Consider the following 26,581-nt stretch of genomic DNA (forward strand, 5'->3'; position numbering starts at 1 on the left):
AATCCTTGTTTTTTAAAAAAGAAATAGCAAATTGGCAGCTTTATGAAGGAAGGACTGTAGAAGAGAGAGACTGGATAAAGGATACCAATTAAAAGGCTGAGGTGATTTGAAGTGTAGATTTGGAGCTTACAATGGTTTCTCTCAATTTTTTCAGTCAAGTATGAAGTGAGATCTTTTGCTGAGAAGCCCTTCCAACCCAGGGCCACCGTAACTGAGCAATATACTCTCTCTAAATGCCAAGCAACATAGGACTGCCTCTTGAACATTCCTCATGTTCTCCAGCCCTCAAGCCTTTTACTCATACTATTCTCTATACCTAAAATGTCCACCTTCTGCCATCTCTACTTAAAGTCCTACCCATCTTTTAAAGACCAACTGAAATGAAAGTGCAGAAGACAATGGAATAGAGGCAGCAACCCAGTTGAACTCTCCAAATATTCTCCAAAAAAACAACTTTAAAATAACTCCTCAAATCAAATTTTGGGTCAGAGTGAAATATTTTTCCAACCTCAGACAACTTAGGAGGTCTGTGACACCAGGATGGGGGCTGGCCTAGAGCACATTGCACACAGTGACAACCCCAACAGCAATGGCAGAGGCAGCAACAACTTTGGGAGTTCTCAGCCAGGAGAAGGAAAGGGGTTTGGACAACTGGTCAGAAAGAGGTCATCAGAAATTCTTTTCTGGCACTGGATGCAGTTGGCCCTGATTAGTAACTCTATTATCTGTACCCAGTTCTGGGATTCAGTTCCAGGGCAGAGAAAAGCATCTACAGTTGGTCACAAGGGAAGAGGGGAACTGGTCATAGTAGAAAGAGGGGGCACTAGTGCTTGTGAATCAAAATGGGAACTTGGTAATCGTTCCAAAACCAAGGGGAGTGCAAGTGCTTATAACTACAGGGGAATAGGAATTCTTCCTAGGTAAAGACAGGAGAATAACAACTACATCTTTCCCTAGATCATACCACTATGGAAATACTGAAAACTTCAAAACACTCAGAACAAATTCTGAAAACAGAAGCATAAAAAAACCTGAAGCTTCGCACAGTGCCTCCCAAACCCAAAGGTGAACAGAAACTAACTGTAACATAAAGTTCAAAGTCAAGAAATAAGCTGGAAAATGAGCAAACAAAAATTTAAAAACGTAACCATAAAAAGTACTATAATGACAGAAAAAAACAAGACACAAACTCAGAAAAAGACAACAATGTGAAAATACCTACAACCAAAGCCTCAAAGAAAATATGCTAATTGGACTCAAACCCAACAAGAATTCCTGGAAGAATTAAAGAAAGAGATAAGGAGTAGAAGAAAAATTGGGGAAAGAAATGAGAGTGATGTAAGAAAACTATGAAAAGAGAATTAACATTTTGGTAAAAGACAAATAAAAAATACTGAAGAAAATAACACATTAAAAATCAGAATTGACCCAATGATAAAAGAGGAATAAAAATTCATTGAAGAAAAGAAGTTTTTAAAAAGCAAAATTGGACAAATAGAAAAAAGTTACAAAAACTCACTGAAGTCTTACCTGATAACCATTGTCAAAATCTTCATCTTTGGGTCTCACAAGGGACTTTATTCTTCTCTAAGGTACTTATCATATAGTGGAGTCTTCTCTCATTTCAGACCATAAACTCAATGGGGTAGCTTATAAATTAAAACTTTATATTTGTCTCCAAGTATTTAGCACTCAGGAAACACATAATGAAAGTTCTCCTTCTCCTTATTCAAATGACATTGAACAAGAACACTACTTGCATTACAAGATTTTGCTTTATATAATTATGTTTTATATTATGTAGTGATGTTTTAAGATACATGATTTGGTTTGTGGCCTCCTGCCCAAGTAAAATAAACTCCCAATTTGAACATTCACAGAAATTGGTCAAATGGACTAGTTTTTTAGATCTGATCATAAGTAAAATGAGAAATGTATATTTATATAGAAATTATGCTTCTGGTCTTCCTTTGAAAAAGTATTAAGAGGAGAGGTTGGAGCCAAATTAAGAGAATAAAATGTTTAAGGTGAATTTGGAGGGGTTTGAACTTCTTAAAAAAAGCCAGAGATTGAATTTGGGGAGGAATTGAAGGAAAATTGAAGAACAATATTCAAGTCCAGATTTTACTTCTGGCTTCTGTTAAAGAAAGTTACAGGAAATGAAAAAGCTTAGGCTAAACAAAGAGAAATAAATCATTAAGATGACTTGAAGTCTAAATTTGTGAAGATCAAAGACTGAATGTAGAAAAGGAGAAATTTCAGAAGACTTGAGAAAATTAACTTAAAAACAAATTGAGCTTAAGGAGAAGAAAGGTTCAATCTTGGGGAAGAAAAAGATTAGGGACTAAGATCTGATGAGATCTACTCAAAGAGGAAGAAAAAGAGAAAGTGAAAGTCATAGCAAAGCAAGTAAGATAAATAAAACAAACTGGTGAAGTGTTAAGTAAACCAAATGGGTGAAATGAATAAAAGGTTAATGAGAATAGGAAACTAAAAATTCTTATTGAAACCAACAAAATAAAATGGTATAAAGCTTTCAGGTTGCCAAGAGGTGATAAAAGGTTTGAAAAGTCTTAAGGAAGTTCAGAGGATAAAGTATAATCACCCACAAGTGTTTTAAAAATCAAGACTGAGAATCTCTCAGTATCAAGTGCAGTCAATTTTTCTGTGATTTGTTTGAATGTAAGATGCTTATATTTCTGCTATTGCCAGGCAAAGGTAGGCTATTTTCTCTTCTAGAAGAACAGGGGAAGGACCTGAAGAATGCCTCTCCACACTTCAAGTTATCAAGGTACTCCTAAAAAAAAAATTGAAGCAGAGTTTCACTGTAGTGGAACAGGAAAGCTCTTAATTGGCAAAAGGGAAACACCCTTGTCCAAGGGGGTAGAGAGTAGAAGAATGTCATACAGAAGAAGAAAGAAAGAAAAAGGACATCTGTACATTTTGAGCTAAAAAACAAATTTGAGGATCTTCCTGAAGAGAAGGGAACTACAAGTTTTGAGGGGAAAGTAGCCATCTGTTCTTCAAAGAATGACAAAATAGAGCCACAGAAACACCAGGTGAGAGAGATCATCCAGTAAGAGTCAAAAGTAGAGTGAGAGTTAGCAACAACTTTAGCAGAGGTAGTCAGGCATCTATTTGTTAACCTGATTAACAACACCAGGGAAGACTGTTGTCTTTCTCAGACATGTATCCAATGCATAATACAAAACCTCCAAAGACCTGTCAAAATAAGTGACTACCCCCTAGTTATGGTGAATCATGTAGGCACAGATGATAGTGCCATAAGGAATTTTAGAAGTATTAACAAAGATTATGAAGTTTTGGGGAACAGGTTGTGTTTTGCTCACTGTTGCCCACTAAAAACAAGTGAAACAGAAGAGAATATTCAATGTGGGAAGTGAACAGTTGACCAAGATGAAGGTGTCTGAGAAGGGATTTAGATTTTTGGGGTCATGGCTTAAACTATAAAAGTAACAAAACTCCCAGCCAGGAATGGAGTACACATCATAAGAGCTGGTAGGGATAGAGTTGTCTGTTTACAAATCTAAATTATATAAATCTAATTACAAGAGTTTTAAAATAAAAGTTATAAGTGAAGGAGAAAACTACTCTGGTATGCAATAAAGAATCGATACAATAAGGAATAAAGAATAGATACAATAAGGAATGAAGACTAGAAATGAGATAACCAAATGTTTACGGAAAACAAAATACAAGAAAGGAAATGACAGTCATTAAAAGCTAAGTAATCAAATATTTACATACAAATTCTCAAAGGTTAGGCAACAAGCAACAGGAAATAAAATTTGTCTCCCTGAATTTGGGTTTTATTTCACAGGAATTATTGAGATTCAGGGAAATGAAACACATGACTAGAATGTTTTACTACAGTATACTTTATTCAAAAGAAACAAGAAGCATTTAAGTGAAAAAACAGAAATTATTTTATTCTTGACACATATTATTGACCACCTGGATAGAATAAGGAAACACATAAAGAGTTCAGAAAATGGAGCATAAGCCTGAAACAGAGAAGTGATATAGTAGTAATAGAAGACATCAATTATCTTGAATCTGAATCTTATTTTCACTATTGCTAAGGTAAAAATGGTAAGTCATTTGAGGGGAGAAAGAAGAGAGTGGCCATTTTCTCCTAGTTTATTAGAGAAGAAAAAAGTTGGGTAGTCTGACATGCACCCTAAATTTGGGGAAATCAGACTACAAAATTTTCAAAGTAAGGATAGGAAGGATTCCAGGAACTAAAATGCTATTGAGAAAGTTAGGACAAGAGAGATAGGAAATTCATGAATGATGCTTTAATGAACAAAAAGGAAACTATTTTAGTGAGAAGAAAAAATGAGAATTGAAGAAATTAATGTGGTTGAAAACAAACTTGGATTTTTAAAAGATGTTAAACAAAGATAGAAGAGAGTATATATAACAAAAGCTGAATATAAAAGTGTGACAGTCCTGTAAAAAATATTGGAAGTGCTAAAACTCAAAACAAGTTGAGGCTTTTGAGTAAAGCAAGGGACAACAAAAAAATGATTATTTTTTAGGTATATCAGTTAATAAGTGAATAAACATTTATTATATGCCTACATTTCCCAGGCACTATGCTAAGCACTGGGGATACAAAGAAGAGGCAACATAGTCCTTGCCATCAAGAACCTTAAAATCTAATGTATTAATTAAATTAGTTAAATTGATGATTAATTAATGGATTAAACCTATATTTGTGAAAGGTTAAAATAAATTTTAATAAATCTCTCCTGTTTAGGCCTCATATTTACCAGCAGAGACTTGGACTGCTTTAGGCTTTGGCTAGAGCCCTCAACAGATTCCCCAGGTCTCTGTAACCATCAGGAGGTAATCCTTCTGGGAGATTAACACTTATCTCAAAAAATGTGTTTTCTTCATGACTTGATTAAATTTTGAGAAATGTTTTGCTTAGCTGTTTCTTAGAACTCAGGACCTTGGCCAGGTTGTTTAGGCTCTAGAAGCAGTTATGCAAACTATAGTTGGCAAAAAGCCTTCCTTGTTTGAAGCCCAATAAGAGACCCCTTTGAAGTCTTATCCATGGAGAGGAAGCTCTGCCTGGGATTTTCCTAAACGGAACCCTGAATGCTGTACCCTGGGACTCCCCAGCTGGAATATTTAGGTATTGGTGTTTCCTTTTTTTTTTAAACAAAGTTACTACATTGATAGATCAAGGAAATGTTTTAGATCATAGTTCACTTATTTTAGCAAGGCAATTGATAAAATATTTCATACAACACTTGTGTGGAAGATGGAATAAGGTACAGGAAGGATTATTCCTTGTTCCCTATTGCCTCTTTCAGACTCACTTCCTACAAGCACTCCTTTGAGGTTTATACAATCCAGATTTATCAGTCAATCCAAATTCTGGAGGTCATTAGCCATAAATCCAGAGAATATTCTCTTTCCTTACTCAGTAACTTCACTTCATAGCTCAGAGTCCTTCTCTCCACTACAAATCCTTTCTTCAGAGCTATGAGGGGATGACAGACAGAAAGAGAGACAGATAGATAGATAGATGATAGATAGATAGACAGACAGATAGATTCTCCCTCAACTATACTAATTTCCCAGTTCCTCAATCAATTCAGTTCCCTTGACCTATTCTATTCTACCTTAGCTATCTACAGAGCTGGTCATGCCCTTGATCTTGTTACTACCACAAATAAACTCTGAAATACATGACTTTTTAAATTCCTTTCTCTGAGCACAAACTTTTATCATTCCATCTTTCTCCATGCCTTACATCTTCTAATCCTGTTCTTCATCCTCAGTGTCCATTCCTTCCACCCCTCCATTCTTTCCCAGGCTTTCACTCCTACACTAGCTACACTCTCTTCCCTTCTCCATCTTGCCCCATTTAAGTGAGCCTTGTTCAACTCAACACTATCCTCTGCTGTCAAATCTTACCCCCTTTCCCTATTGCCACAAGTCATATCTTGCCAAATTCCAACCCTGGTTCATTCCTCTCACTTGCCTCCTTCACTGCTATTCACATGCTGCTAAAAAGAGCTGGAAAAAAATAATGAAACTATGCTTACTGGATCCACCACAAATTTATATTCTCTAATTTCAACTGGGTGTTTACTACAGCAAAGCATTCTTTCTGCTCCTTTCTAATAGATCTCATATATCACTCTCCAGAGCTGCTTCTTCTTATACCTCTCTTTAAGCCTCCCACATAGCACTTCCTCTCCCCCATCCTCACTGATAAGAACCTCAACACATACTTCATTAAAAAAAAACTGAGGCCATTCACTGAAAACACCTTCTTCTCCCTTCCTCATTCTTGTTCCTTTAACTCTTCTTCCATGTCTGTCTCGAATGAAAAGATGGCCCTTCTCCTTACCATGGCAAAACCACTCTACATGAACACTTGATCTCATCACTTCATGTCTTCTCCAGCAAACTGCCCTCCCTGTAACTCTACTTTCTCATCTTTAATCTCTTACTACTGGTGCCTTCCGTACTGCCTACACATTTGCTTGTGTCACTCCCATTTTCAAAACTGATCTAACCATCCCCACTGGCTCTGGTTCCATATCTCTCATCCTGTTCTCAACTAAACTCCTTGTGAAAGCCAGCCACATAAAGTTCCCACATTTACTCTCCTCTCTTCTCTTTTTCTCTCAGTTGATGATCTTACAAGTTCAATCATTATTTTTATAAGGTTAAGACCAAGATAACTCAACATTCTCCCAGTCTCCTAGACTCTGAACCTTGGTATCATCCTTAGTTATTCACTCTCACTCACCTCACATTTCCCACTCCTATCATCTTGTCAAAGCTTATAGTTTCTAACTTCACATTATCTCTTGTATATGTCCCTTTCTCTCAAATCACACAGTATTAATGCCTTCGTTATCTCTCACCTGGACTACTGCAATAACCTTCTAATTGGTCATCTTGCTTTATTTCTCTCCACTCAAATGCTTCCTCTATTCATCTGCCAAAGTGATTTTTTTCTACCACATCACCCCTATACATATAAACTTGATAAACTTTAGTAGCTCTCTATTACCTACAACATCAACTATAAAGTCCTCTGGTATTTAAAATTCTACTCAGAGTGATCTGTTTCTATAGTCCCAAACTTTATTCCCTTCCACACACTCTCAGATCCAGACAAACTGGTCTATTTGATGTTCCTTGCAATGACACTTCATCTCCTTGTCTCCTTGCTTTTGTACTGAATGTCCCCATCCCTGGAATTCTCTCCCTACTCACCTTAGCCTCTTGGTTTCTCTGGTTTTCTCAATGATTCACCTCAAATATAACTTTTTTTTTCTTCTTCTTTTTTAAACCCTTACCTTCCATCTTGGAATCAATACTGTGTATTGGTTCCAAGGCAGAAGAGTAGTGAGGGCTAGGCAATGGGGATTAAGTGACTTGCCCAGGGTCACACAGCTAGGAAGTGTCTGAGGTTAGATTTGAACCTAAGACCTCCTGTCTCTAGGCCTGGCTCTCAATCCACTGAGCTACCCACCTGCCCCCTCAAATCTCACTTTCTGAGCTAATAATGCCTTTCTCTCTAATAGTACCAGTACCTTTATATACCAGGTACTGTATCCTATATGTGCCTAATTATGTTCATATTTTTCTCCCCAATTAGAATGTGTGAACCTTAAAAATTCTCAGACCCTACTTCATAAGATTTGGTTAAGACCATTCCCCATTTTAAACAATGAAGGAACTTAGATCAGAAATGTGAGACCTCTACTCCACCCCTACTTAAGCCTGCTTTAGGGGAAGAAACTCCTTGCTAAACAATGAAAAATACTTAAACCCATACTTATAATAAGGCAAAAGTTCTTAAGCTGTGCCTATTTTTAGATCTAATACAAAAGGGTGCTAAGTACCTATAAAGGTCAGGCAACTTGTGAATTTACAAGGAGCAAAGAGGTGAGAAACTTACTCAGAAGTTTTTCAGGTGTGAACTTAATCAAAAGTTCAAGCCTTCTTAGGTGTGAATTAAGAATGGTCTGTCCTTTGGAAAATGTCTACTGTGATTGGTAGACATGAGAACTTAGGGGAGGTAACATAGGAGAAAATTCCCTTTAAAAGGAGAGGAGAAACTGAGAGCGAGCCTCTCACTGGAACTCCCTCTGAGGAGACTCTGTCTCTCTTGGGACAGTCAACTGGGAAAGGCTGAATTGGAGGAGGCAGCTGGCCAAAACTGCCTTGAAAGGTCTCTCTCTGGGCTCCCTCTCAGAGATCTTGTGGTGAGTGGATAAAAAACTGACTGATCTCTCTCTTAAGGCTGGCCTAAGCTGGTCTAGTCCTTTTCCTATTATTTTCTCTCTCTCTCTCTCTCTTTCTCTCTCTCTCTTTCTCTCTCTCTCTCTCTCTCTCTCTCTCTCTCTCTCTCTCTCTCTCTCTTTCATTTATTCCTTAATTTTGTATTAATTAAAAATCTCTATAAAAACCCAGCTGACTTGGGTATATTTTAATAATTGGGAATTTTTCCCTGGCGACCACCTTATATTTGATTTAAAAACAAGACACTGTCTTGAAACCATATTTTCTGCGGTCACAATTTACTCATCTACTCTTTTTATCTGCCACAGTTTATGTCTTCCACTATTTTAATTATTACAAATGTATCATGAAGACAGGGGATGTTTTCCCTTTCTTTGTATGCCAAGTGCTTAGCACTATGCATGGTACACCATGCTGATTGAGTATACTATACATTCATGTTATAAAACCTCAACTGAGTCCTCATGGTAGAAGGGCAGTCTTTATTTCTACTGAGTTTATTCCTCACTCACTCCCCAAAGAAGTTTCTGTAGTCTTCTCTTTTTTCTTTAAGTCCTCTCCCCTTATTATCTCCTCCCTGGCACCTGAGAACCTTGTCTTTTACTTTACTGAACAAACTCAGGTTACTTGATGTGAGATCCCATCATCTCTTCATTCTCAAAACTCCTTTCCTACCCTTTAAGTACTTAAAGATCATCTCTCACTAGATTCTTTTCCCTAAACTCTGACAGAAGTGACTCTTCTCTTCACCAAAGTTCCCCTCCACCACATGTTCATTTGTTGTCATCCCCTCCCATCTTTTCCAGCATATTGCAAAACCTCATTTTCTCTCCACTTCAAATCTTCAACTTCCCATTCTGCCTTCAAATATATCAGTCTCTCCCATCCTTAAAACACCTTCATTAGACCCTAAAATCCCTTTAAGCTATCATTCCATACCTTTTCCTTTCTCAAACTCCAAGAAAAAGTTGTCCTCATTCACTGCCTCTTTTTCCTCTCCTTGTATGCTTCATCCTATGAAATCTGGTTTCTGATCTCATTGATTCAACTGAAACTACCCTCTCCAAAGTTACCAATGATCACTTAATTGCCAGTTCAGATGGTCCTTTCTCAGTCTTCATCCTTCTCAACATACTTATTACATTTGGCACTATTAACTACTCTTTCTTCCTGGATACTTTCCTCTAAGTTGTCATGATGCCACTCTCTCCTGATTCATGCTCTATCTATGTGACTACTATGTGACTACTCTTTCTCAGTTTCCTTTGCTGGTTCATCATCCATAGCACATTCTTTAGTTGTGGGTGCTCTTCAAGGTTCTGTCCTAGGCCCTCTTCTCTTTTTCTTTTTCATCACTTCCCATCTCTCAGATCTATAAATCTAGTACCAGTCTCTCCCCCCAGCTTTGAGAGCAGATCACCAACTGGCTATTGGAAATTTCAAAGTATTTGTCCTAAAGACATCTTAATCTCAAGAATTTTAAAATTGAACTCTTTCCCCTTAAACCCATTCCTCTGGAAAACTTTTCTATTTCTATCAGTCAATCAAGTCAATAAACATTTACTAAGTACCTTTTTGTACCAGGCACTGATTAGACACAGGGAATACAAAGAAAAGCAAAAGTAACATCCTGTCCTAGAGAAGTTCACAACATGCAAACAACTATGTTCAAACAAGTTATACATGAATTGAGGTGGGGGGGGGGGGGAAGGTAAGGAAGGGGGAAATGGCAAGCAACACCATCCTTCTAGCATTTGTTTGTAATCTTAGCATTATCCTGTACTCTTCACTCTCCTTCACCCCATACATCCAGGCAGGTGCCAAATCCTATCACCACCTTTTAGGTCAGGCCCATATCACCCCTTACCTCAATTATTGCAATAGCCTATTATCTGATCTCCTTGTTTCAAGTTTCTCCCAACTCTAGGACATCCTACACAGTGTTGCCAAAGTAATTTTCATCAAGTGCAGCTCTAACCATGTGACTCCCCTACTCAACCAATTCCATTGGCTTCCTACTGCCTCTAGGATAAAAATATAGTCTTCTGTTTTGCTTTCAAAGCCTTACACAACCTGGCCCTAACCCATCTTTCCAAACTTACTACCCCTCCACCACTCTCCATGCCAGCCAAACAGCCTTCTCTCTTCCTCGCACATGACAGTCTTTGCATTGGCTGTTTCCCAGGCCTGGAAAGCTTTCATCCTTATTTCTTTCTCATAGTTCTTCTCTTCCTTTTAGAGGAAGCACCACCAGACACCATCTACTGAATGAAGCCTTTCCTGATCCCCCAAATGCTAATGCCTTCCCTCTTAAACTACCTTTTATTTAACTATATATTTGTATTTTTCACTTTATACTTGGGATGTGTATGTATATCTATATCTATATCTATACTTGTCTTCTCCCATTAGAATGCAAGCTCATTGCAAGTAGGGATTACTTTCTTCTTTCTACTTTATATTTCTATGCCCAGTGCCTAGCACATAGTAAGTGCCCAATAAATTCTTGTTGACTGACAGTAAATAATAAATGTTGACTGACTGACTAGACGATAATGTAATTAGATGAATTTGGAAATAGCTGAATAGCTAGATTTGATGTTCAATATCAATTTTTCAGGTCTCCAGTAGAAAGCTCCAGAGATGCATGCTTGGTCTTAGATATATCATTAAATATACAGATAATCAAAGGTGAGAGGCAGAGAAGCACTGGACACCAAAATCACAATCTAAAAGGACCCTGACAACTAGAACATTGGGCTAAGTCTAGACACCTGAAATTCAATAGAAAAAACATTTTGGTTCAAAAAATCAAATTAACAAGCACCAGATGGGGGTGGCATGCTTAGATAGCAGTATGCCTAAAAAAAACTCTGAAGTTTTTGGTGGGCTGCAAACTCAGGACTGTTAGAAGTGTGATGTGGCAGCCAAAAAAGCCAATGTGATCTTCAGTTACATTAAGATAGGTACAGTTTCCAGAAGGAGGAGGGTGATCATTTCTCTATACTCAGGCCTCAACAGAACTTATTTGGAGTACTGTGTTTAATTCTTAGTGGCATAGTTTAAGACATACAATAATAAATGGAAGAGAATCCTGAGGAAGACAAGAATAGTGAAGGACATTGTGTTCATGTCACCTAAGGATTAGTCGAAGGAATTATGCATGTTAGATTGGAAAAAATAAAATGGAGGAGGAGATGATATCTGTGTCTAAGTATTAGAAAGGTTATATGTGGCGGAGTGATTAGACTTGTTATGTTTGGCCATAGAGGGCAAAATAAGGGAAAATGGGTGGAAGTTACAAAAAGGCAAATTTAGGCTAAGTATCAAGAAAATTTTTCCAACAATTAGGATTGCCCAAAAGTGGAATAGGTTGCCTTAATAGGTGGTGGGTTCCCCCTCATTAGAAATCTTCATTCAGAGGCTGAATGATCATTTGTTGAGTATATATTATTGTAGGAGTTCCTATTAGGCATGGCATGGACTAGACAGCCATTGAAATTCCTTCCAACTTTAAGTCTGCAATTCTGAGAAATACAAAAATAAAAAATCTTCCAAGAGGTTCTGTGCCTTTATTTTATTTTAAATTCACTGAAATAACCAAAGAGAATATTTGGTGGGCTGCAGAGTTTGAAGAACATATGGATCATCTAGTTCAAACTCCTCATTTTACAGATAAGAAAACCTAGAGTTCGTGTCAAATGACTTGTCCAAGAACATACAACTGGCCATTAAAAGAGCTGGGACTTAGCCCCACTTCTCCTGAGTCCAATTACAGTAGCTTTCTGGGTATATACCCATACATTACCCAAACTATCTGATTAGACAAGTGAGCCTAGGAGGGGGTAGATGAGGTTTTGCTTCAGTGCACTGACACAGGTGGTGCTGGGAAGACATGCTTCCTCTCTATGATGACTGTGTCCTCTGCAATTTTCTCTGTAATCCATGCTTGACTAGGGTCCCCAAGCAATCAGCTCTAAGACTCCATATCTATAGTGGTATTGCAACTGTTGTGAAGACAAGGATTTGATTAGGCTCTTGGAATAGGCTATTTCTTCTGTTTTCTCTGCTCTTGCTACATCACACTTAATCCAACTCAATTTTCTCAGGTACAACAATTCCTATGTATGGCTCTGGATAGCGTCTCTAAGATTTAGAGATCAGTTTGGTAGAGAATCTTTACCCTTCCCTAGAGGTGTTACTTTAGTTCAGAACTGTGGTAAAACAAAATGGTTAACAATCATTCTATAACAGATGTGGAGAGCTCTTGGTGAGTAGGGGTGAGGTTAGGTCTAATCTGAGACTAAAAGGTTGAGGTTACCTCTTTAAGGGTTATTATTTCTCCCTCCCCAGTTGCTTAGATTTGGCCCCAAAAGCCTCTACTAAATGAGTCTATCAGATTCTAAGCTTAGATAATTATTAGAACAATTTAAGACTGAATGATTAATTGGTAAAGTGGCTCACAGAAGTGTGGTAAATCCCCCAAAAGTAGTTCTATTTTCAAAGGGTAAAAGGGGCGGGGGGGGGGGGGGGGGGGAATGGAGAGGAGAGGAGAGGGATATGGAAGTATAGAATAGAAGACTGGCTCTTATTCAGACTTTTTCAAATGGAAAGGAAAAAGGGGCAGATAGGTATCTTTCCAAGATAAAAGCCATTATACTACAGACAGGTATTCCCCCATTAAACCTCTCTCTTTTATAAGACAGAGGTAATTAAATAGAGCAAAGGCAGAGATAATCTCCAAATCTTTCCTCTTCCCACAGTGCAGCTACTGAGGCTAGCAATGGGGGAGGGGACAATAATAAGAATAGATCCAGATTTGTTGTGAGATTGGATGGGGACAGCTAGCAGAGGCCTAGTTGAAGCAATGGAATATCAAAGGGTTTTTTCCTCCCCATCTTCAACAAAAATAAAATATTAAAAAATTAGAATCCCAAACCTTCCAAGCTTGCAACACTTTGGAGCAAGCTTATTAAGAGCAAAGGGAAGGGGGCAACTGGGTGGCTCAGTGGATTGAGAGTCAAGCCTAGAAACAGGAGGTCCTAGGTTCAAATTTGGCCTCGGACACTTCCCAGCTATGTGACCCTGGCCAAGTCGATTGACCACCATTGCCTATCCCTGACCACTCTTCTCCCTTGGAACCAATACACAGTATTGATTCTAAGATAGAAGGTAAGGGTTTTAAGGGGGGGGGGGGGGGAAGCAAAGGAAAGAAAAATATAAAACACAGTCCACTCTGGCCCTTTGTACTTTTCCCAGAGATATCTCTTTTTGAAGGTGGAACTTAATTAATTAATTTTTTTTAAACCTTACCTTCCATCTTGGAATCAATACTGTGTATTGGTTCCAAGGCAGAAGAATGGTAAGGGCTAGGCAATGGGGGTTAAGTGACTTGCCCAGGGTCACATAGCTGGGAAGTATCTGAGGCCAAATTTGAACCTAGGACCTCCCATCTCTAGGCCTGACTCTCAATCCACTGGGCTACCCAGCTGCCCCTACTATTAATATTTTTTTAAGGAATGAAATGAAACTAAAAGCAAAAGAGGTCAAAAGTTGGACCCTAAGGATTAATTTGCTATCACATTCTAACCTTGCAGATATGTAGTCTCCCTAGGGCAGAGACTATGTATCCTACATTCTTTACCTCTCACTTTAAAATTCCAAGAATAGAACAAAAATGATATGGACTTGTACTCAATGAGTAGCTGAGTTTCCCTTTCCCCTGAAATAAGATACTTAAAACATTTCAGAGAATTTCAATCTGCCTAGAAGTAGGAATCAGATTTTCAAAGGCAAGATAAGTAAACTGAGTCTGAGAGAGAAGAGACTTGTTCAATTTCATACAGCAGATCACTGACAAAAGAAAACTAGGATTTCTCAACCCAGACTACATTTTCCCCTGGTCCTAGGCTGGTCATACAAAATGGATAGAGTAAATCCCTTAGAAAGTTAGGTGTAACTAATTTTAAGATAGTTGCAATTAATAGTAGGAAAAGTTTAGGCAACAATTAGCTGACTATCCTCAGATTCCTGAAATCAATAGTAGAATGGCAAAAGTACTTAGTGCTAGGCACAAAAGGAAGAGAGTGAGAGGTGGTAGAGGGTGATGGAGTAGTGGAGGGAAATAGTAGAATGGCAACAAGTGGGAGACAGATAAAGAGGATAATGGCCTGCTGCCAGGGAAGAGGGAAAACGAGTGAATGGAGATGAGGATGGGTATGGTTATGTAGAAAGATGTTAACCAAGTGGGCTTTGTGAGGAATCTATATGCCTGAAACACTCACCCCTAAATTGCTCCTTTGACTTTGACGTCTCAGAAGGTGGGCAGCCTGACCTGCTAGCAAGAACACAGAACTGGACTTGAGCTCCTGGCTCACTTTTTCAGGCCCCAAACCCAATGTTTCTCACACTGCCTTGGCTCCCTAATTCATTCATTGCTCACAGCAGCCCTAGGATCATAGATGCTCACAGTGAGCTGGTACTGCCACCTGGAGGGAGCTTCTCACAGTAGCAGCCTGCAAGAAGGAAAAGCCCATAGGTTAAGAGAGCTCTGAAATCAAGGAGAAAAAAACCACAGGATTTTAACTTCTCTTGGTATTATTGCCTCATGCTATAGCTTAGGCTGAATGCAACCAGGCAGAATCTAACCAATAGATTTTTTCCAGGCAGAGGGTCTGTCATACATCATATAGAAGTTAGGGAGAATTAGAAAGGGAAAAGAACAGGGATTAAAGGGATTTCTGGGCATTTTTCTTTTAAATGAACAACACACAAATCACATGAAAATCATTATGATGAGCAAATAAACACTAATCTAAGAGCTCAATTTCTAAGCAATAGAGAACTGAGAGCAAATCATGGTCGATTAAATTAGTGAAATAACTAGGAATTTCCACAGCCCTGGAAGGAAGATGAGAGGTGCCTATGCATAAGTGTACAGGAGGTTAAACAATGAGACACACCATAATAAGGGATGTGCAATGGGCAATGATTCTGAAGGAAGAATGAATAGAGAAGAAGAATAGAGAAGAAGTAAAGGCAAATTTTGTGAACAGCCCTTTCTGGCAATCTAGCTAAGAAAGGGAAGAGAAATATAAGATGATTGCTTGAGGGCACAGTAAGGTCAGGTGAATTTTTCTTTGAATACTTGAACATGTTTGTAGGCAATGAAGAACAAATTCAGTAGACAGGGAGAGAGTAAAGATGCTTGAGAGAGGAGGGATGATAATGGAGGCAATCTACTGAAGAAAGAGAGGGATTTACAGTTAACATGGAGGTACTGGCCTTGGAGAAGAAGGCCACCTTTGAGATGTTAAAGGAACATTGCATATCGAATGAAGCAATTTTCTCTTTTCTCTTGAGGCAAGGTATGTGAATCTTAAAATTTCTCAGACTCTACCTTAGAACATTTGGTTAAGGCTATTCCCCATTTAAACAATGGAGGTACTTGGTCAGGAATGTATTGAGAACTTTACATTACTCCACCCATACTTAGGCATACTTTAGGGGAAGATAAAGTTGTAAAACTCCTTACTGAACAATGAAAAGTACTTAACTCATACTTATAGTGAGGCCAAAAGCCCTTAAGCTAGGTCTATTTTTAGATCTAATACAAAAGGGTGCTAAGTACCTATGAAGGTCAAATTAATCACTAAAAGCTCAGGCAACTTGCAAGGGACAATCTTAGCAAAGAGGTGTGAAATACTGAGAAGTTTTAGTCTACCCAGAGAAGGTGATTAACAAAAGAAGATGTGAATTAAGAATGGTCAGTCTTGTGGAAAACGTCTACTGTGATTGGTAGATGTGAACATTTAGGGGAGGTGACATAAGAGAAAATTCTCTTTAAAAGGAGGTCAGGAACTGAGAGCTGGACTCTCTCAGTGAGGTCTCTCGGTGGCTGAACTTAGTTGAGCTCAGGAGCTGAACTGGAGGGTCTCTCTGAACACTAGTGAGTTTTGCTTGGAAAGATCTTGTGGTGAGTGATTAAAGACTGACTTAGTTTCTCTCTTAAAGAGAAAGGCCTAGGCCATTGGCCACATTTTCACGGTCACAGTTTATGGCAACCACTCTTTTGTCTGTAACAAGTACTGGCTGAAAGATAGGGGGGAGTGCTGTGGGAAACCTGGGGAAAAAAGAGGTTTCCAACAGAAAAAAGAGCACGAACTAAGATTTCATAAAAAAGATTGCCTTGCTTCTCTAAGGACCCAGGTGAGATTAGGTAACACAAATTTATAGTGGATACAGTTGGCATGGCTCCTCCAGTTTTACTGAATAGCATGCAAATAGGAGTGCAGCTGGTGGGGTCTGGCAAGGCATGTGCAGCAATAGAACAAAGGAGCAAGAGATTCAAGAGTGGTGAATACTCAAGAGTTGAATTAATTAATTAACAGGTTAAAGTGGAATTGGAAATAATGAAAAGAATTGTTTTAAAGGGAGTAAGGTATAGGGAGGATGGAATAAGAGGCTACAAGACAGATTTCAAAGTTCTTGATTATGAAAATGGAACACTTTTTGAGAGATGGCATAATAAAGACTAATTATCCCTGTGGATTGCCCAGGTACAGTGGAAGAACAGTTCAAAAGAGCTGAAAAGATTGAGAAACTAGAAGGTGTAGGATGGTGATGTTCCCTCATCTCCTAAACCATCATTATTTCTAATCCCTCTTTAATCCTTCATTTAACTAATTCAATGTGCCTTTTCATTCAATCATTCATTCACTCATTCCTTCATTCAGGGATGCAAGGGGATAGAGGCACAAGTAGGACCTGAAACCTCCCTCTCCAGATCTTAAAATCATAGGTCAGACTTAAAGACATGGTATTTGTCTCAGTCCTGCTACCAGCTCTATGGTACATTTAGAACTGTAATTCCTGTGATTTTTCCCTGACACACACATCCTACTCCTAGGAACCCAGATGCTGGCCTTGTCCTATGGCCTCAACAATTCTATTCCATTACATAAACACTGACTCTCCTGCCCCTCCAACTCTCCCTCAGTCTTCACCTACTTTTGGCCCCTATTTACCTGGCGAATGGGTTCTGGGATCCGATATCTGCAGCAGGCTTGGATCAAATGAACTGCAGTTTCCAGACTCACCTTGTGACCCACAGAGATATACAGAGGCTTGCTGCTTTTGTTGTGGCTCTTCAAGGCCTGGGAAATGGAAGAAGAGATTCAGCCACTGGAAAGAAAAGGGATGAGCTCTCTCTAAAAGGAAGACTCAGCCTGAACCTTTTTCCCTCCTGCCTAGAAAGGACAACCAATGTTAGACAACAAGGGGCTTGGTACCAATCCCACTAGCTGAAGCATTTGAAAATGGGTTCTTGCTGGGCCAAGAAAGGGCAGGGAAGGGACACAACAGGCCTGGCTCTCAGGAGAGGCATGCTGACTCCTAGCTCCTGAGCTGCCTTCCTTGCCAAAGATTCTATGACAATCTGCATGTTTTGGAAGAGGGTATTTATACAGAGGACTCTCATAACAGTACATAACAAAGAAAAAAAAATATACACACACACACACACATATATATATGAACTTCTCTAGTTTAGCTCTGTGGACAATGGGTAGTATCTAGAAAGCAGAGTAGATGCAGGAATGGTGTTTGATTCATATAAGAGAGTTAAAAAAAAAAAAGTTTCCAGTTCTCCTATCACAGAAGGGCCTGAAATGTCCAAAGATTCCTTCACCAAACAGTCTTGTGGTTTCCCCACTTGGCCATGTGGCTCTCTGATTTAGGAAGCTTCAATCCCAGTTGTTTTCTCTGGGGAAGGGTCCCAGCAGGTACCCTATGAACTCACCATTCCCAAGATGCTACCTGAGTCACCCATTAAAGGAAAAGTATCTCCTCCCGTCTTGAGGTGCTGAATCTAGAAAATAAGGATATCAGGTTTTTTTGGACAAAAGTGGGTTAAAAATAGGTTGAACTAGGGAAAGGGAGGTAATAATATAAGCAGTGAGAAAAAAAAGGGTAAAGAATTACTTTAGAATAATTTTTAAAGCATCAAAGTTACTTCTGGATAGGGAGAGGTAACACTTCACGTAGTCCTGATCAAAATTTATTTTTTTATTCAGAGTCTCAACTTCCACATTTATTTAACAGAATAATTCTCTCCAGAGGTTACTGATGATTTCTTAACTACCAAGTCTAATGGGGGGTTTTCTCAGTCCTCATCTTCCTTGACTTCTCTGTAGCATCTTCCTTGACTTCTCTGTAGCATCTAACACTGTTGACCAATGTTGACCTCTCTTCTCCAGGTCACTGGGACATTTAGTCTTCTGTTTCCCTCCCACCTGGCTAAATATTTCTTAATCTCCTTTGCTGAATTACCATCCATATTACATTACATTTCAAACTGTTGGGTTTACCCCAAGACTTTGTCTGGTCCCTTCTTCTCTCCCTACATTCTCTTACTTAATGAACTCATCGAATCCCATGCACTTAGTTAAGATCTATATGTAGATGACTCCTAAATTCATCCTTAACCTCCCTCCTAAACATCAGTCTTATATTACCAACTGCTCACTGGACATTTCAAACTGGATGTCCTACGGTCATTCTCAAGCACAACATGTACAAAACAGAACTCATTCTAATCCTTCCCCCTTCTGCACTTCTCTGTTTCTGTGAAGGGCACTACCAGTCATTCTCCTAGTCATCTCAGGTCCCAGCCTCAATGTCATTCTTGACTTCTCACTCTCCCTACCCCTACCACATATCATTCAGTTGCCAAATCCTGTCATTTCTATCTCCACAATCTTTCTTATACATATCTCCTCTCCCCATTCACTTGGCCACAACCAAGTCCAGGCAGAGCCTCCGCATCTTACGCTTTTACAGTGACCTCTTACTACTGTCTCTTCCCTCTCCAATCCATCCTCAACACAGCTGCCAAAGGGATTTTCCTAAAGTTCATGTTACTATCCTACTTAATAAATTTCAATACTCTCTGTTACTTCTTGGACAAAATAAAAAGTCCTCTGGCTATTAAAATGCTTCACAACTTGATCCTAGTCTTTAAATGTTCCAGACTTCAAAATTTATCTTCTTTCTTTACTCATCAACCCAAACTGGTCTTCTTGGTATTCCTCATATATAACACTGAATCTCCTGCCTTCATACCTCTGCAATGACTCTTCTCCATGCCTAGATGAACTACTTCTTCATCTCAACCTCTCACAATCCTTTGTTTCATTTAAGTTTTAGGTCAAGCCTTTCTTGAGTGCAGTAGATTTGGAGGTGGAGGACCTGGGTTCAAATCCCAGACCTACCACTTACTGGCTGTGTGACCTCAAGGAAGTCATTTAACTTCTCTGAATCTATTTCATTATCTATAAAATCAGAGAACTAGATGAGAGACTCTTCTTAAGTCTCCTCAAGCTCTAAATATAAGATCCTGGGATCTTCACAGATTCTAGTACCCTTCCTCCCCCCAAATATTTTGTATATATTCTGAAAAACATGTGTATTCTCCCCTAATAGAATGCAAGCTACTTAGAAGCAGAGACTATTTCATTTTTGTCTCTACCACCAGGATGCAATATGGTACTTGACACATGATAGGTTCTTAATAAAAGCTTGTGAACACTAAGAGTTAGGATCTTTAGGTACATGTTTCAGGGTCCAGAATAGGGAGGGGATTTCAGAATGCCCTAAACTGAAACACAGTGGAAGGAGAGAAGGAGAAATGACCCTGCTCCTGTCTCCTTCAGCCAGGAGCCACTTCACAGGAAAACATAGTTCAGGAGGCAGGAGAATTCACTGAATGGGAGAATACAAAGGAAAACTGATGGTTTAAGTCAGCTTACCAGGGATCTGGGCCCAGCCTTACCACAAATTAGTCAGTTGACCTTAGCTAAGTTTACTTCTCTGGACCTAGATTTGATGATTCATAAAGACCCTTCCAGTTCTAACATTCTCTGAGAGAGAAGCAGGGAATAGCAAAGAAAGCAGCAAACAGAGGCTGAGATAACAGAAACCAGTAATTCCCTGGTCTGTAATACTATACAATCTTTCTTTGGTATTCCCAAATCCCAATGACATGGTTCCTATTAGAGAGTCTCAGGCTGTCATCTGATCTTGCCATGTCTGAATTACCTCATTATTCTAAAACATTTCTGATTCTTACCTTTTCTTTGTGCAGGTCATTATTCTTCAGCCCATCCACTTGGAGGAGTTTCTTGGCTACCCCAATGCAAGGAAGATCTGTAAGGATGCCAATGTGACAGGCCACTCCAAATCCTAACAAGTGAGACAAAGAAAAGAGACATGAGGCAGAGATGGCAAATGAAGGCAATAAACAAATTATGCATGACATAGGAAAAGAAAGCCCAGTAGTCAAAGACAAATTTGAGATACTTGAGAATTTTATTAAGCAAGCAGAATTGAAATGTAAATAGAAGCATATTGATTATGGCATAGGGCTAAGGAGATAGTACTCCTGAATACTATTTTAGGCTCTGCCTGACCAAGTTAATCTTTGGCACACTCACCGGAAGGGTAAAGAAGAAGAAGAATATTAAATTGATCATTGAGAATGGAGGCTAAAGAAGGACAGAAATGAAAAGAACAGAAGAGGAATGGAAACATATATTTAGGGATTTTTAGTATCTAGATCTGGCACCATAATCAACTACATTCATTATATTTTTGTTAGAATCCTAGAAACCCTCCAACCATTTCCCTTACTAAGTCTGCCATATCAATTCCCAGCTCTAAGAAAATCCTATAGTTTACTTTTTCTATTCTGGATTGCAAATATTGTCAAAGAAATTATGGGACTAAAATGAATGGTTTATTGTAAATTTATACAATCATCAAGTACATTTCAACTAATTCATTTCAAAGTAGCCCCCTACAGAATTCCCCATACCAGATGTTACAAACCTTTCACACTATTCTCAAACCACCATCTTCTGAACCCATCAGTCTCTTCAAATAATTTTATTCTTACTTCTTTGAAAAGATTGTGGTCATCTGATATGAATCTCTTCAATTTTCCTCCTTAGCACCCCAATACTTCTCTCCATTTTTTGCCAACTGTCTCCTTAAACATTAAGACTTAAGAAAAAATTATCTTTTTCAAAGGTCTTTGCTCTTCTCATTTTTTTCTGGGACATCCTTACACCATCAATTATCCTCTCTCACTAACAACTCTTTCTCCTTACAAACTTATTCAAGTTTCTCCTCTCCTGGAGGCTTTCAGTTTATCAGTGTTTTTTCCCAAAACCTGATGCTCAGAACCAAACAAAATATTCTAGATGTGCTCTGACCAAAGCACAGAACAGAACCATCACCTCCTTAATCCTGAATACAACTGTTAAAGTGCTGAGCCTAAAGTCAGGAAGACCCAAATTCAAATCTGATCTAAGACACTTACTAGCTATGTGACCCGAGGCAAATCATTTAACCTATTTGCCTCAGTTTTTGTTGTTCAGTTGTTTGAGTTGTGTACAATACTTTGTGAGCATATTTGATGTTTTCTCAGCAAAGATAATGGAGTAGTTTTTCATTTTCTTCTCTAGCTCATTTTACAGATGAGGAAACTGAGGTAAACAGGGTAAAGTAGCATGCTGAGGATCACATAGGTAGTAAGTGTCTGAAAAAGGATTTGAATTCTGGCCTTCCTGCTTCCAAGTCTCTATCCACTACGTTGCCTCAATCAATTTACTCAAATGTAAACTGTATAGGACCTATCTCCCAGAGTTTTTGTGAAGGTCAAATGAATTCATATTTATAAAATGCAAGCTGTCACATAGTCAAAAATCAATTCTTCCTTCTTCCTTAACTCCCTTCCTTCCATATCATTCTCTTGACCCAGACTGATTTTGCAGGCTCTTATTTTCCAGCTCTCTCCTATCTACTTTTTCTTGAAAAATTTCAGATTTACACTTACTTCACCTTCTTTTACAAAACCTTCATTTGGTCCTGCCATCCATCAAATTACTGACCTATGTCTTCTTTCCTTTTATTAAAAAACGTTGAGATCTTTTGTTTTTACATCATCTTATTTCCCAAAACTTATTGCCCAAAACTTAGAAAACATTATTTATACTCAATGCTTCTGCTTCTTTTTTTTCCCCTAAACCCTTACCTTCTGTCTTACTGTATTGGTTCCAAGGCAGAGGAGTGGTAAGAACTAGGCAATAGGGGTGAAGTGACTTGCCCAGAGTCACACTGCTAGGAAGTGTCTGAGGTCATATCTGAACCCAGGACCTCCTGTATCTAGGCCTAGCTCTCCATCCACTGAGCCACTTCTCTGCCCCCAATCTAGGCCTAGCTCTCCATCCACTGAGCCACTTCTCTGCCCCCAACCGCTCACTCAACCCCTTGCATTCCAATTTCCAATTCTACCACAACACTGTTTACTCCAAGATCTCAACTTCTAAACTCAATGGCTTTTTTCAGTCCTCAATCTTCATGATTCTTTGGCAGCTTTTGATGCTATTGACTACCTCATCCTGGACATCCTCTTGCCCCATGGCTTCTATGGCATTGTTCTCTCCTGGTTCTTCTTCTAGTGGATGACAGTGACTTTTTTTTTTTGGCTGATTATCATCATCTCCTGCCCTTCCTTTCTTTCTTTTTCCTATTTTTCCCAAAGAAAACTCCTTCACTTGAATTGAGTTGAACATTATCATAATATGGAAACAGGAAGAGATCTCAACAATTTAGGGATATCAGTAAACAATAAAACTGTATAAGTGAATAGAACAAAGTTCCCTGATGAGTATGGGGTTTTTGTTTGGGTGTTTTTTGTTTCTTGTTTCTAATTAGCTTGACCAATGCCAAAGGGGCAGCTTGGAAGCCTGCTTCTTAAGGGAGAATGGAATAGTGTTTGCTTTAAGGAATTATTGCTTTTTCTCCTTGGATTCTCAATTTATGCTAGGGGAGGGTGGCTAAACTTTCACAAGGATTGTAATGTTAAAATGAAAAAGATATCAACTTAGCATTATAGCTACTACACATATATACTTTCTATAGCAAACAAGAGAATGCAATTTATTTATATCCATGGCAAAAAGTTAACTCTTAAAGAGCATGCACATCAGATAAAGACCAGACATATGGAAAACAATGTAGCAGTTAAAAATTGTGTTGACTATAGTGAATGGATACCTATTTCCTACAGGATAAAATACAAACTTCTTAGACCAACAGTTAGGGCTCTCTTCAATATGAACCCAACCTTTTCAGCCTTATTTCATATTTCTCTCCTTCAAAAACTTCATTCCAACCAAAATGATCTAGTAGTTATCCTTTGAACTTAACATTCCATCTCCTTTTGTTAATTCCTATACCTATAACACACTTTCTTATCTCTGCCTCTTAAAATCTTTGTCTTCCTACAAGCGTCTGCTCACCTCTCAATGAAGCCTTTCTTGCTCAAAATTGTCTTTCCTTATTTTTATTCTCTTCCTCTATTTACATTGGCATGTATCTTACCAGGAGAATACTCACCACAGAAGTATATTTGTTAGATATTTGTTAGATGAATGAATATAACATATCTTTTGGGGGGTATGTGTGTCAAGGCATGGAGGGAATAAAGAAATGTAAAGAAAATAACGTAACATTACTCTGTGCATGTGCTGATTCTCTGATATCCAAAAACTAATATCAGACTAGACATAGGCCAGAGAGGCGATTCAAAATGAAGATGAATTTCAAAGACAGAGGCAGAAGAAAGTCATCATTTCCCCCACTCTTCCCTACCACTGTGGATACCATACAGAGCTTTTGGACAGCACCAGGAATAACAACAAATGCCATTAGAACTTGTCAGGCATGTGAAACATGCAGACGGTATAATCAAGGACATTTTAAGAACATAGCATTGGGAGGTAGACCACTCAGCTATATGCCTTTCCAATGTATTCAAATTGATTATATCAACATGCCTAAAGACAAGGGATACAAATATGCATTGATTATTGTGGATAGACTGGCTAGATGGGTTGAAGCATGTCCATCCAAGAAAAATGACACAGCAACAGTAGTGAGATTTCTACTAAAAGAGATAATACCTATACTTGGCATTCTAGATACCATAGATTCAGACAAGGAGTTCCACTTCACTTCCCAAGTTTGGCAAGAAATCTACAAGAACTTGGGGATTAAATGCAATTATCATTCAGTTTATCGGCCCCAAAGTTCCAGTCAGTTTGAGCGTAAGAACAAAGAATTGAAGACACAAGTAAACTCTGTTCAGAAACACATTTAAAATGGACAGATGTTATGCCTCTTGCTTTGTTCAACATAAGAACTAGACCTAGGACTGACTTGCATATATCATCATTTAAAATGCTATATGGTCAGCCACTTTGGCATGGTAGGACAGTGAAGCCACCATACTTGTCCATGTTAAAAGGGGAATGTTTACTTCATGAATATTTAAAACAGATACAACATAGACTAGATGAACTAAGAAAACTGGGCTTGCTTGTACAAAGAATACCACTAGATTTTTCATTGCATAAGATAAAACCAGGAGATAAGGTATATGTCAAGAACTTTAATAGACAATCTCCTATAGAACCAAGATGGATCAGACCAACATCGGTCGTAAAGACAACCCCAACATCCATAAAGGTTGATCAAAAAGATCCATGGTTCCATGCTTCACATGTAAAACTGCATCACACCCATAACGTTGACTAGCTCTAACAAAAATCAATAAGTCCCTATGAAAGGAAAGCACACATGAGAGTACGTATCAACAGAAAGTACAGACAGACAAGAGAAGATTGCACATGTTAAAATGATAGCCTATGAATGGAAACTATGAACGGAAAGCACTGCTAAAGCAAATAGAACAGCTCCAGAAAAATATACAGCCAGTAAAACAGAAAAGGAAAACATGCATTTTAAAAAATTAGCTCCAAAGAAAAGTCTCTCCATAATCTATACAAAGTCTCTACCAACCATAGTAACAACAAAGAAAGTAACAAAGTTGTTTATCATGAAAACATAACTCCATGGCCAAACGAACTACATTATATCCAAATAATATCTCCAAGACATAACTAAAGACAGGATACAATAAATCCCCTTGTGAAAATTCAAACATCAAAAGAAAAGAAAATTTCAAATTCTTAACAAAATTTATTCTCAAGAAAAAATTCTAAGAACTTATGCATTATACAATCATGAAGATAATAATTTATAATGCTTACTTCCACACATGAATAACTAATGAATTCTGACAAGCACTCATGAAGAATTCATATCTTACTTCCATGCACAATGAACATTTCAATATTACATACATGCACATGTAAAAGCCTTACACATATGCATGTTCCTGATTGTTCCAGTATATTCCTGTCTGTTCCAGTATGTTCCTGAATATTAAAGAACACAGGACTACAATTAAGAACGACAATAGACAAAAAGTGGCATGCAGAACAGTTGGAAAAAGAGATCAAGACACATAGCTTCTACAATCAACATCAAAAGAAAGAAGGACTTTGACAGTTTGAACTTGTGATCATGAGGTTATGTAAGAATGTGACATACATGTTAACATCACATAAATACATACACATGCTACAAAGAAATACAATGTAGGAAGAAATCTCATGGAATGAGTAAGTATATAACACATGCATAATTGCAAAACACAAAATTCACACTGATATATAAATTTCTGTAGAAAATTCAAACAGACAAAGAAATTTCTTCATGAGTTTGCACAGAAATCAAGGACAATGTATTATATTTGTACATATGTAAATCTGAATAGATACAACCGATGTACATATGTGAATACTAATGTACTAGCAAACTAACTATATTAGAATAATTTATTAATGTTCTAATAACTAACTATAGGGACAGTTCAGAAAAATTTGTTCAAAGTCTTAGGGAAGTAGGGACAGACATAAAAACTACTTAAATATAGAAGTTAGATTACATTATGATTTTAGGTTAGCAATTGTTAGTAATAGAAAATTTATTTAGTTGAATTTATAGACATTAGGAGATAAGGCAATTACATATTCAAAATGTTGTTGAAATTGTTGGAATTGTTTAAAAATTCTTATATGAGTTGTTATTATGTCAAAACTATATTTATGTAAATTCTTATTACCTAAACCATTTTCCTATACCCAAACTTAGCATAGAATTAGATAGAATAGCTAAGATAGATTAGGATTTGTTGTTTTGGGAGGGTAAAGGAATATTTATTATAGTACAGGGTTAAGAATTAGATAGTTAGAAATATAACAAAATATATATCTAAAAGGTAAGTAGCATTAAAAAATACTGGTTGCATTTT

The 26,581-nt window shown here is 38.0% G+C and overlaps 1 protein-coding gene across 3 annotated transcripts in view; it reads right to left on the reverse strand.

The window, feature by feature from the left end:
- Positions 1-26,581, reverse strand: part of ENDOV (endonuclease V) — a 61,364-nt gene that overhangs the window by 15,870 nt on the left and 18,913 nt on the right. For 2 of the 3 annotated variants that reach the window (XM_007482894.3, XM_007482892.3), the window contains exons 5-7: positions 20,429-20,541; positions 18,101-18,169; positions 17,328-17,456 (exon numbers count right to left, since the gene is read on the reverse strand). In XM_007482894.3, coding sequence (XP_007482956.1) covers positions 17,328-17,456; positions 18,101-18,169; positions 20,429-20,541 — 311 coding nt within the window. The remainder of the gene's footprint in view (positions 1-17,327; positions 17,457-18,100; positions 18,170-20,428; positions 20,542-26,581) is intronic. The other variant, XM_016430735.2, reaches the window with a different exon arrangement.

This window comes from Monodelphis domestica, chromosome 2, assembly GCF_027887165.1.
Source record: "Monodelphis domestica isolate mMonDom1 chromosome 2, mMonDom1.pri, whole genome shotgun sequence".
In the NCBI taxonomy this organism is placed as follows: Eukaryota; Metazoa; Chordata; class Mammalia; order Didelphimorphia; family Didelphidae; genus Monodelphis; species Monodelphis domestica.